Raw genomic sequence first — 12,696 nt, forward strand, 5'->3', positions numbered from 1 at the left:
CGGTACCATGTTGTTCAAGACTTCCGACCAACGGTTGTAGCTTGGTTGTAGTTGGTGAAAAAATATGAAAACTCCCATCCTACTCCTGCTGCTGCTGATGATGATGATATGGGCCCTGCATCTGGTGTAGCTGGCTTACACTGGCCTGACATCCGCGATGGAACACCCCTTTTTTATGTTGTCACTTTCATGACGTCGCACAAGCGTTGCTTCGTCTCTGAACAACGACAGCCCGGTGAAAGAAGAAGATGAATTTTGATTTTTATTTTGTTGCATACGATTTTCTGGTGATGTGACCATCATACGCCTCGTTGGGCAACCGTTCGTTAGCAATTCCAATGCACTATGAAGCCGGCTCGGCTAAGGGCGCTAGAGAGACAGCATTCAACTTTGACGTTTGATATGCGATCTGGGTGGATTCCTGTCTCGAGCAAGCTGGTGGTTTTCATGCCGATCGATCCTCAGTGGACAGTGGACACCTTCGAGCATTACACGCATGCATATCATGCGAATCCTATCCAGTTATGCTCTGTCCAAACAACGCTCCTACATAAAGTCTGTTAGATGACTGAATTATCAACCTTCATTACATTCTAACGGAATTTGCTTCGCGCCTAATCTAAAGAAAGCAATATATCAGCACCTCCAATACATCACAACTTCATCAAAATAAAAACAAGAATTATTTTCTGTTACCACAACCGAACGAACCTGTTCCATATTCATATGATGCGCACTACTTTAAGCCGATGGTTCCATCACAGTTTCCGGCATGGATTATCATCAACATCTATTCCAGCATATTCTGCTCAACAAACGAACCGAAAGACATTCAATCGTGATGCCGGACACACGTTTGACTACGCTTCCGAATTCGATAAGGGTTTTATTTTTCGGATGGTGAAGATGTTTCTTTTTTTCTTTCTTGGTTTCCAGAAAGCGACTGCAATATGTCAGTCGTGTGCAAGATGAATATTCGGTGGATGTAACGAATATGGTGGACGTGGACTCTTTTCTTGGTACATCATCTCTTTGGTGTTGTATAATAAATTGGCAAAATTCACATACAGTCCATCACAGTGAGTTTCAAGCTTTATCGTTCGACTGAACTATCGTTAAGTCTTACAAATGTCTGTTTATGGTTGACTATTTAGCAAACAAATAATCGCGTGCTGTCTTTTGAAATTAGTATTCATTCATTAAATTAAAATTCCAAATGTTCCAATTTTTCTTCCATTCATCATCTTCGTCCCCAAAATAGACTTTTCCTTAAAAAGCTCACTGAGCTTTTGGCATAAGCTCTTCATATAAAGCATACATATTTCCCTTGAAGCTTTCAGTAAAAGCGTGATTTATTTTCGAATGTTAAACAACAGCTCATAAACTGATATTACAGCCGTCTGCCCGAAACACCCAAACAATCTTGGAACAACGACCCCGAACATTGCAACGATATCAAGCCTGATAATGATTATTCAATGCGGCGACACATTTATTTTGCTCTATACGTTCATACACACACCATCATCAATCTCAGATGCCCGTCGTCGAGCTGATAAAGGTGCGAATGGCCGCATTGCCCAGGTTGGTGTAGATAGCCGCTAGCGGGCCACCACATTTGGTCGATCCCCACGACACGATACCGATCTGACGGCCACCGGAAACTAGCGGACCGCCGCTGTCACCGTTACACGAGTCCTTGCCAAACTCTCCGGCACAGATCATTCTGCAAAAAAAAAGAATAGCCGTGAATAGTTAGCCCAGCAATAGCTTACCACTCGATAAGCGACTCGATAGGCTCGCGAGCGAGATACGCACTGTGGGGTCACCTGAACGCCGCTCCACTGATTCATGCAGTCTACCTTATCTACGATGGGGATTTCCACTCCGGCCAGTGTCGTCGATTGTTTCGATTCGTCGCTCTGCAAGGTGTAAACATTGGTAATACTGTCAGCTTGAGGTGTTCCACGTTCGTCTCATGACCTACCTGACGACCCCATCCAGTGACGATGGCACGAACTCCAGCCATCGGCTCATATCCTAGCGGGACTAGTCCAATGAATCCGATGTTCGGTCCAATCATGTAAGAATCCACACGAATCACTGCCACATCGTTATCCATCGTGCTCGGGTTGTACATTGGGTGAATGATGATGAGCGATGCATTGTAGATACGGCCACCGATCGACTGATTGCTCGTTCCAGCTCGTAGCGATATCTTGAGGCCAAATAGTTTCGTTTAGTTCTATTCACACAAACGCACATACACACAAAAACCCTGAAGAAACACTCACTGTTTTGGGGTCCGGATTGGGGTACAGACAATGAGCAGCAGTCAACGCCCAAACGCTCGATATGATCGATGCACCGCAAATGTGGTAGTCGTAATTACGCAGAGACAGCTGGTACGAGTGCGTTTCGATGCTTACCGATGTGCCACCGACGATCTTTTTCAGCGAACCAACGCCTCCCACCTGACGGTCGTCGATTTCCTGTGCACCTTCCGGTAGCATGCGTCGATTAAACTGCTTGCCTTCTACATCTTGTGCACTAACTACGGCCACGGCCACCACACAAATTACTACAACAAGTTTCATCACTGCACCTACAGACCCGACCGTTTGCTCTAAGTGCTAACCGTCTGACCGGGCCAGATATTTATAGGTCATGCATGCCGGATGAACGAGATGCATTTTTTTCACTGACGCATCTAACCGTACCCGTCTACTCAATCATTGTTCGCCCGCTGTCTTACAGTGACTCCTGCCAATTTCTTTAGTTGACACTATCATACTGCAATCAGGCGCCTGTCACCGGTACAAGTATCGCATTGCGAACTATACGCACATCGCAACATGCAACAACCACTACATGATTCCTACGCTCCCTATGTGGCTCAGTAGAAATACACGGGTCAGCCCGATAAAGGCATATCGTCGGAGTGACGACCAGAAAGCACACCTGCAAAAGGAAGACGTGAGATCAGTGCAGCCACGATTCAAGTATCCGATCGTGAAATAAAGTCTCTTCTGAGACGTTATTCTTATAAAATTACCGTCAAATATAGCCCTGACAGTAAGTAAAGCATTCGATAAGCAATGTTTTTAAAACGCAACGAAAACAAAACAAAATGATTTAGTTTTTGCTGTATTTCATTTTATTACCATTGCAACGAGCCTTGCAAACACTCTCTCAAGCCCTTAGACGCCAGTAGTGTCCAGAATGAAGCTACGAATAGTTGGGAAAGCAACTCGCGCGAAAACGCCTGGTGGCGATCCTTGACAGTTCGGATCTCCCCACGAAACAATACCGATTTGCTGTCCACCCACAACGAGTGGGCCACCGCTATCACCGTTGCACGCATCACGTCCAGCTTCGCTAGCGCAAATCATGCTGAAAGAAGGATTCCAAACCCAGAACCCATTAACCATTGTCCTTGGCCGTATCTTTCGTCTCAAACTTACTCCGGAGTAACCCATCCAGTTGGCCAATCATTAGCACACTGCGCATCGGAAACGATCGGAATATCAATACGTTGCAGAATGAATGGTGAAACTCCGACATCCTGGAAAACAAAAGTGAGATTAAAGCCTTTTCCTGCAACCGATCATTGCTTCCCTTGGCTTACATTGAGACCCCAGCCGCTGAGAACTGCTCGCGATCCTGGTGCATGCGTTGCACCGGACGGATCCAACGCAATCGGTACAATGTTCACTCCGCTAAGGTCTGTCGTGGTACGCAACACGCACACGTCGAATTCCACCGTCCAATCATCGTAGTTCGGGTGGTTGATGATTTCCTCCACGTTGAAGATAATGCCACCTGCCGCTCGATTAGCAGTGCCTCCCCGCAGTTGCACCGAGCTTGCTGCCGGCGTTGGGAACGTGCAGTGAGCGGCGGACAGAGCCCAACGAGCAGCAATGACGGAGGCCCCGCAGAAATGGTCATCAAATCGGCGCAACGAAAGCTGGTACGGATAGTCGGCAATGTTTGCATCGACTCCTCCAACAATCCGTCCAAGGTGTGGTGGTTGCACAGGCAAACCCAAGCTATGGTATGCACCTGGCATATGGCGATGGGTGTATCCTAGCGCATTAGCTAGGACTGACGCGAACACTAATGTCAGAGCGAAAAGGTGCTTCATCCTGCGGGCTGTAGCCACGTATGACTGTAACACGATCGGGTGGAAGGATTGTATTTATACGGTTTTACAGATTACTATCGAAATTAGACTTGCCGCGTGCCAATCTAAGCCGCAGCCGCTTGATAATACATCGAGTAAAATGAAGATAATAATGGATTATCAAACAAAATGTTATATTTGGCGAAGGACTTATCAAATTACTGTTAGCCACAGTACTTTCCAAACCTAATTTCCATCATCTTGGTAGATAAACTAAGCTTTTGGACGATAAAAAATTTCCCGGATGAATAGGAAATCCGGGTATTTGAAATCCGCTTCCCGCTAAAACCATTAACGATGACATCCAAGCGAAGAGGGAAATCCAAACTTGTTTCCATACATTCGTACAGGATTGGATATTTGGTTCTACCATGTGAAGACCAGCACCATTAAACCAACGAAACTACGTAGGGGCGGCCCGGTTTTTTTTTTTCGGCATCGGTGCCGGTTTTCAAACGGCAGGACCGAAGTCCAAATTCCATCTAAACCCCCCATAGTTAGGAACTATCGAACTATCCAACATCGTGGTATCGGCAAAGTCTAGTAAGCCATATCGATGGCCGGCGTGACCTTAGAGGTTGTTAAGCCATGAAGAAGAGGAAAATACGTAGATAAGCAATATAAAGCAACACTTAAAAAGGTGATCTAAATCTTACTCGACTGAAAATCGAAGTTCCTCTTATTCTTATTCTACTTGGCTTCTAGGTCAAGCTGAGCATCGATTGACTTACTAGATTTGCTGATAGCCACGTAGTTTTATTGTCATTTTCTCACTACGAGAGACCGGTGCGCGAATGGGATTTGAACCCCTTTCCTTCCGTTTGAAGACCTAGATCTCTACCACCGGACCGCACCAACAGAATTATGATCGAAGTGCTGTAGACTATTTGTAAGAATTATTGATCGAACAAGTATGGACAAGTATGAATCGTTCGGTTTTGATTCACATCTCACATTACACCGAGCCTTCGGTACATAACATTGATTGTCTTAGAAAATAGAACACACAAGCTACAGTAGTCACACCTTGACCGATAACGGTTGTTTGGCCACCAAAATATAAACAATCAAGGCCAAATTGTTTGGATGTAGCGTGTAGAAATGGGTCACAACGAGTCCATGTTTAAAGTATCGAGCGATGAAGGGATTGAGAGGGCTCGCCAAGGGACAACACTGCCGAGCTACCTTCAAATTTCCTGATCACATAATATCGCTCCAAAAGTAAATTACATAGTCATAAAGAAAAATGGATTACTGGCATAACAATGACGCAATTGTTGCGTCTGATAAGGGCAAGCCCATCGAGCCATAAAACAATAAACTGTGTCACTGTGTTTTTAACTGCAATGTCATCTAACCGATTTATAGCTTATGTAATCTTATTGGATTCCAAGAAATTAAAGCCACGATCGATGTAAACAAAAGAAGCACTTAAAACCGAGGCGTAGTACCATTGACATGTTTTCTTTCTTATTCATTCTTAAGAACAAAACCATAAGTATTATTTTACATACAAGATTTTCATTGTTTTAATATAAAACTTATTTCGCGCTCATATTCCTTTACACACCGGTAACCTGGGTTATCCAGTTGCGGATCAATGGGAATGCGACACGAGCAAACACTCCCGGACGGGTAGCGACGCACTGGCTATCGCCCCACGAGACAATACCGATTTGGTGTCCTCCCACAACCAGCGGGCCACCGCTATCACCGTTGCACGCATCACGGCCGGGTTCGCTGGCGCAGAGCATGCTGTGAATAGATTGTGCGTTGCTTAGTAAATTGGTCATCTGATACATATTGGGTGCTAGACTACTTACTCATCGGTAACCCATCCCGGATCCCACCGAGAAACACAATAAACCTGATCAACCACCGGAATATCGATACGGCGGAGCATGACTGGGAGCACGCGATCGTCCTGGAAGTGGAAACGTAAAATGAAAAAGATACGTCAAACCTTCTCCATGGAAACCTCCCATCACGGGCCACTTACATCAAGACCCCAGCCGCTGAGAACGGCACGGGAACCGGGAACATGTTCAACGCCAGCAGCATCCAAAGCAATCGGGGAAATGTGCAGACCAGACAGAACGGTGGTGGTGTGCAGCACGCACACATCGTTGCGCAGATTGAAGTCATCGTAGTTCGGGTGATTGACGATCTGGTCCACCGCGAAGATCACACCACCCTGCTGACGGTTCGAGCTGCCGCCCTGCAGCGTGATGGCGGTTGGTGCCGGCAGTGGGAAGGTGCAGTGAGCGGCGGACAGTGCCCATCGCTCCGCGATCACGGACGCACCGCAGCTGTGCGACACACGGCGCAGCGACAGCTGGTACGGATAGTTGGCAATGTCGGCTTCAACTCCGCCAACGATTCTTCCCTGGAACGGCGGGCTGTCCGGCAAGCCCTTGGTGTAGTACTCTCCCGGCATGCGGCGGTTGTACTGCAGCCAAACCTCCTCCTCGGTCAGTGCCGCCACGGCGGCCACGCACAATGCCAACACTACGATTGCCTTCATGTTTGTCTTTCCCAATCGACTACTGTCCGTCCGGAAAATTTCTTCTACTTTTATACCCCAAAAACTCGCACCCCAATCAGCTGGACTACGGTGATAAATTCATGCAGCATTCGCCCTTACGTCTACCACTGTCACCTTAAGGTGTGCTTATCAAGAAACTCATTACGTGCGATTAGCAGTTATCGGATGTGCTTAGCGAAAACAGTTTCACACGTTGCCCAATTTAGTTACCATTGATCAGTCATCGATATCAAAACAAAAACCCAACATAAAAGCTTAGTCGACTCCACCACCGTCGATCGCCACGCTTTGCGCGTCCCATCTCCAAGGTCAATCTTTAAGCCAGTTTTCCGGTAAGGTTCAAGTCGCGGTAATACTATGAATGAAGCATTTGCGTCCATGAGTCTGTAAGGAACCGGTATGGGAGTGATACGCCCCTAACACATGTACAGAGTTTATCATGCTATTACGTTAGCAGACTTAAGGGTTTATAAGCCTTGGAGAATATTGCCAGTTCATGCAACACAATTGCCAGAACTACCGTGCTTCAGCATTTATTCAGTATCACCGTTGATAAAAGGAGCGGGCGGCTGATCAAGACACTCTACTTGTGAGCCATTGAATGTTTAAATCAAGTTTGACAATCCTGGTTTCCGCTACTATGGCCAGTAATACTGCTCTCATTAGATATCACATAGATGAGTCATAGAGACATCTATTTTACCAAACAACTGTTTAGATAAATCATCTGGGAGGTGTTTGTACCGGAGCAAGATTGATACGTTCTATGGTTCTTTCAAAGCTGCAACAGTACATGGAACTTGGTTCACGATTTCGTGGCTAAGCGGATACTATACTCTACAATCTAGAAGGTTAAATTTTTTGACGATCGCTCCACATACTCCACATAGTTTGTTATTAATTATCTCCCCCAACACATACTTCCTTTTTAAATGTGCTTCACTCCGGCAAACAAGTAAAGCATGTGCTAGGTTTCGTTTGCTAAGCGTTACCATCCTAAATCTGTTTCCTTTTGGAATAATAACAAACATACCCTCTGCAACGCGGAAGACTCCATTTATGTTTCGTCACGTACCTCAATACAGCCAATACCAGCTGTTCTAACACGGAATGTGTTTTGTCATCAGCCTTCCGAGGTTCTATATTTCACGCATCCCATCAGTCCGGCTAACCAGTTTAGTGCCATTTGTCTGAAAGATGGTGTCGTTCAAGATGGGGCCAGCACTGTTGCTGCTATCGCTGTGTATCGCCGGAGCGTGGAGTGAGGATGAGCAGTCCGTATGGGCCTCTCGCCAGAGACGTGTGGAGATGGACACGAACAAAAACAATGAGAAGAAATTCAGTGGCCGCATCGTCGGCGGTACGGAGCTGACCGAACCTTTGCCCTACCTGCTGTCTTTGCGTGACAGTGGTTACCACATCTGCGGAGCATCGATCATTTCTACCAAGCATGCACTGTCGGCCGCCCACTGTCAGTCGCCACCGTCCGAAGTGTCCCGGGTTAGTAACGCGTCGTAATCGGAATCGCTTTGTTGAAGGAACTAATAACCCTTTTGTCCCTTCGTTGCAGCTGTCACTTCTTGCTGGAGCCGTTGAACGGACGGATGATCCCAACGGCATTGTGTTCCAAGTAGAAAAGGTCACAACCCACGCTGGATTCGTGCAAAAGACTTACCTCAACGATGTTGCCATTATTCGTATCACCACCTCCTTCCTGGATCATCCCGGACTGGCAATTATTCCCATTGCTACCGAAGCCTACAAATTGCGCGTAAACAGCATTGCTACCGTTAGCGGCTGGGGTTTAACTGCTCAGGATGAAAACTTGGCGCCTACGCTGCGTACGGTTAACATTCCCATTACTAGCTATTCAAAGTGCGTGACCAAGTGGCGCCCCGTACAAATCGTGCGAACGTAAGTGATCTTCGATGCAAAGTCTCACGCGAATTGGACGATCGTCTTTTAAACCTTTCCTTGTTTCCCTACCTTTTTTTCCAGTGCCATCTGTGCCGGACATCCGGGGCGTGATTCGTGCAACGGAGACAGCGGTGGCCCACTCGTGCAGGATGGCGTACAAATTGGACTAGTATCCTGGGGTGCGGATCGTTGCGGAAGCGAATATCCAGGCATTTACACCTACATCGGTAACGACGATATTCGCAAGTTTATCCGAGAGAAAAGCGGTGTGTAAGTTGCGTCCGGTACTGGCGCACGACTCTTGTAAAGATTACAATATATTGTAGCGATATAATTCGTGTGAGATTTGTGTCATACATTAATTTCTGGGTTCGTGTACCATAGGCAGACACGTGGCGCGATGGGTTCACCTTGAAGTTGGTAGATTTCGCTACAAGCTGTTGTCGCAGGCATTCGTACATTTGAGCAAACAATTCTAGGGGAACATGGAGTGAAAAAGATTTTGGATTGTGCTCCGTTGGAAATAACAGTTACTTAACAATTAATTTTATATTAATGAGCTTCCCAAAAAGGTTAACCAAGTAAATGCAAATAATTGCAAACTATTTCAAGAACAAATAAGCATTTTTGTTAAGGCCGTTTCTTTAAAAAAAATGCTCGTCACTAATGGGCCGTTGTTGAATTGTGAGAATTTCTGAAAGTTTCTGGTGACGCAGCTGTGCCAATGCCAATTGAGTAAACTATAATTCTCCCTGCTAAACACAGCGTCGCAAACAGTCGCAAACGCTGAATACTTCTGTGCAAAAGAGGCTGATCCAGTGTAAATCGGTGTTGGTCGTTATCATCGGTATCTCTCTGTGTGCGTCGTTGTTACAGTATAAACACATACAGTACATTTTATAGTCAGGTTGTCTACTACTATTGCTTTCATCTACTAACTCCCAGCAAATACTTACAGGCGTTGGGTAGCAGAGATTCATCAGAAGTGGATCCTGTAGCCTAATAACGTTTAATAAAAACCGAAAGCAGATTAATATTTATTTATTTTGTACTTTTTTGCAGAAACATTTAGAAAAAAAAACGATTTCTCCTTCCACTACGTCTTATCGATCCGACTCCGTCCGTATGCTCTTGTTGCAATAACCCTCCAGTTAAGCCAACGGTTCTTCACTCGGTACGGGCAGGTACTGGTTTAAAAAGTTGGCTACATCTCTCGCTGCAATCGCTGTGTACACTCCCGGGAAAGAGCTTCCACATTGGGTAGCGCCCCAAGACACGATGCCGTAAAGCTTATTGTTACACACCAACGGGCCACCGCTGTCACCGTTGCATGCGTCTCGTCGTGGTTCTCCAGCACAAACCATCCTGAGATGACAAGAAAACATAAAATCATCACAGCAGTACAGCTGACAGGACTCGCTGGTCAGACATCCACTTACGATTGCGTCACAATTGATGGACTCCACTTGCGACGACATTCCGTGTACGATACGAGCGGAATGCGTACCATGCGCAAGATCTGCGGCAGATTACTGCTATACAGGTTGGAAATACCCCAGCCCGATACCGAGCAGTAGACCGTCTGGTAGCTGGACGTAAAAATCGGCGTAGTTTGAAATGGAATCGGACTCACATATTCAATATCACTGAATGTTCCTTCGATTCGTAACAAAGCGACATCGTTATGGTAGGTGCTTGGATTGAACGATGGGTGTACAATAATTTCGCTGACCAGAAACGTTACTCCCTCTAGGGTGTCTGTCCGATTATTGGTGCCTCCCTTCAATGTGAACTAAAAAATGCAACGATCATGTATATTAACAGCGAGGCACACAAAGCATCCGAAATGGTGTACAATTTTACCACATACAAACTCGGGAGATTCGTTGAATGCCACACAGTGGGCCGCCGTAATGGCAAAGACCGTGTCCACAACCGACGCGCCGCAGATATGATATCCATTACGCCGCAGCGACAGTTGAAACGGAGCGGCGCTAATGTTTACCTCGAACCCACCGATAATCCGACCCGACATTCGTGGCTCGGACGTTGAGACGTTTCGGCGCACCTGCATCGATCGCCATTGTTGAACCTGCGCACTATCGGCGAATGTACCGGTTACGCATGAAAGTAAACCTACCACTAATAACAGCCCCATGCTATGCGTTTGCAAGAGCTGTCACCAAAGCACTGGGCGAAACTGGTTACGCGTGTATTGAACGCCCGTGCTGGAAAGGACAAAAGAGACGAAAACGAAACAGACCGAAAAACCCCTCCCATACGGAGGGAATTCTTCGCAAAGTTAAGCCGTGGTAACAACTGTGCAAACTTTTGCTTCAAGAAGTTTTTGTGGCCACCGCGAATAGTGGAAAGAAATTTAAAATGTTGAAGTACACACGCGTAGGCTTAATGGCGGACTTTGAGGTTAATTTTTTAGAGCTTTGATCTCTGTGTCATTTCTTGAGCTTTGAGCTGAGAAAACTTGGCATAGAAAAGCGCAGATACTACTCTGTCTACTGTCACTACTTGGTGCCACTTGTTACATTAAACATCGGCTTTCTTTATCAGTACTGGAACGATTAGTTTTAGGTAACAACTCATTCAAAAAGGGTCGCTTTATTTAAATCGGAATTCTTTAAATTCAAAACTACATCCAGCATAAAACATAACATGTTGAATTTCGAATCTCTCTCAATCTCTCTCTCTCTCTCTCTCTCTCTCTCTCTTTCTCTCTATCTCTCTCTTCATCCGCACACACTCTCACACTCGAGTGCCCTGGCCTTACTTCCCCAAATGTGATACGATCAGATTAAGTGAAAACACTGGTAAGCAAGGTTCAACACTTATTTTTCCTTAACATCTTTCTTGCCATCGTCATCAAAATCAAAGATATTGCGCTAAAAAGCTTTGAATTTTTGCGGAAGCTACGTTGACATAAACGCCGGGATATTCGCTACCACACGAGGCCGATCCCCAGGACACCATACCGGCCAGGAGGAAGTAGTTGTTCGCCGGAACCACCAGCGCTCCACCGCTATCACCCGTACAGGCATCCTTTCCCTTGGAACCGGCGCATATCATGCTGTGGATACAAGGATTGGGGAACAATCGTTAGTTAGGGGTTTGTCACACGTTTCCTTACACAACAAGACCTACTTTTCTGTGATTGATGCAGCACTCCACAGCGATTGACACGTGCTGGTACTAACGACGGGGATAGCTACAGCTCGCAGCGAAGGAGACAAAGCCCCACCGGACGATGTGCGGCCCCACCCAGTGACGGTGGGCAAGATCCGATCGCTTATAGTATAGCCCACAGGTACGAGCGGTATGGCGGCTATGTTAGTGTTGGGAGTAAAGGGTGTCTTCACCCGCAGTACAGCCACATCCAGATCGAACGTGTCCGGATCATAATCCGGATGGATGAAGTTATCCGATACAACGAAAACTCTGCCACCGGTCGTGCGGCTAGTACTGCCACCGTAAATGGTCACCTACAACATTGCAGAGAGAAGCGAATGATCATCTTACTGGGAGGCCTGTTGGAGAGGTGGGAAGTGGCCACTCTTACTTACACCTGTTAGTGATTTAAACGAGTACGTGCAGTGAGCGCTCGTTGCAGCGTGGAACGTCGAAATTACCGACACGGAGCAAATGTGATTGGAGTAACGGCGCAAAGAGGCGATAAAAGGATACCGCGCAATCGACACTGTGGAGCCACCAACGATACGCCCATTCTGGAGCCTGTTCTCGACGTCGAAGAGAAACTCGAAGAAATTCCTTCTCGTGTCCTGCCCAACCGACAGTCCTACCACCGCACACAGCAAGCCCAAGGACAAGAAAACCGTCCGCATCTTACCTACTCTAGATCTTGGCCAGATCCAACTGATACCATATCGCGGTCTGTTCGCAGCAAAAGCCTTCTTGTGCCCTCACCAATCCAATCCAGCGCGGAACCCGCTGCCGACAGACAGCACATTCAGCTGAGTAAACGCGTGTGGATAGAACACACCCGAAACGGTGAGATTCGTTGCAATACGTGGGCAATAAT

The 12,696-nt window shown here is 46.5% G+C and overlaps 5 protein-coding genes across 5 annotated transcripts in view; 1 reads left to right on the plus strand and 4 right to left on the minus strand.

The window, feature by feature from the left end:
- The window catches only part of LOC126558456 (glycerophosphodiester phosphodiesterase 1), a 357,972-nt gene that overhangs the window by 336,927 nt on the left and 8,349 nt on the right, over positions 1-12,696 (minus strand). The gene's annotated exons all lie outside the window — the stretch shown is intronic.
- LOC126559967 (transmembrane protease serine 9-like) lies at positions 1,534-6,712 on the minus strand. Its single transcript, XM_050216128.1, has 11 exons — positions 6,183-6,712; positions 6,007-6,107; positions 5,750-5,938; positions 3,629-4,049; positions 3,465-3,565; positions 3,207-3,393; positions 2,883-2,961; positions 2,295-2,554; positions 1,988-2,218; positions 1,819-1,922; positions 1,534-1,726 (listed from the first exon to the last, which is right to left on the minus strand). Exons 1-11 carry the CDS (start codon positions 6,705-6,707, stop codon positions 1,534-1,536), a joined length of 2,391 nt encoding a protein of 796 aa, XP_050072085.1. The 5' UTR covers positions 6,708-6,712.
- Positions 7,926-8,919, plus strand: LOC126558801 (trypsin alpha-3-like). Its single transcript, XM_050214870.1, has 3 exons — positions 7,926-8,228; positions 8,299-8,642; positions 8,727-8,919. Exons 1-3 carry the CDS (start codon positions 7,926-7,928, stop codon positions 8,917-8,919), a joined length of 840 nt encoding a protein of 279 aa, XP_050070827.1.
- LOC126559968 (trypsin 3A1-like) lies at positions 9,797-10,803 on the minus strand. Its single transcript, XM_050216129.1, has 3 exons — positions 10,516-10,803; positions 10,085-10,437; positions 9,797-10,010 (listed from the first exon to the last, which is right to left on the minus strand). Exons 1-3 carry the CDS (start codon positions 10,801-10,803, stop codon positions 9,797-9,799), a joined length of 855 nt encoding a protein of 284 aa, XP_050072086.1.
- On the minus strand, positions 11,529-12,499 carry LOC126558835 (uncharacterized). Its single transcript, XM_050214910.1, has 3 exons — positions 12,221-12,499; positions 11,802-12,139; positions 11,529-11,727 (listed from the first exon to the last, which is right to left on the minus strand). Exons 1-3 carry the CDS (start codon positions 12,497-12,499, stop codon positions 11,529-11,531), a joined length of 816 nt encoding a protein of 271 aa, XP_050070867.1.

The sequence above is a fragment of the Anopheles maculipalpis genome, chromosome 2RL (assembly GCF_943734695.1).
Source record: "Anopheles maculipalpis chromosome 2RL, idAnoMacuDA_375_x, whole genome shotgun sequence".
In the NCBI taxonomy this organism is placed as follows: domain Eukaryota; kingdom Metazoa; phylum Arthropoda; class Insecta; order Diptera; family Culicidae; genus Anopheles; species Anopheles maculipalpis.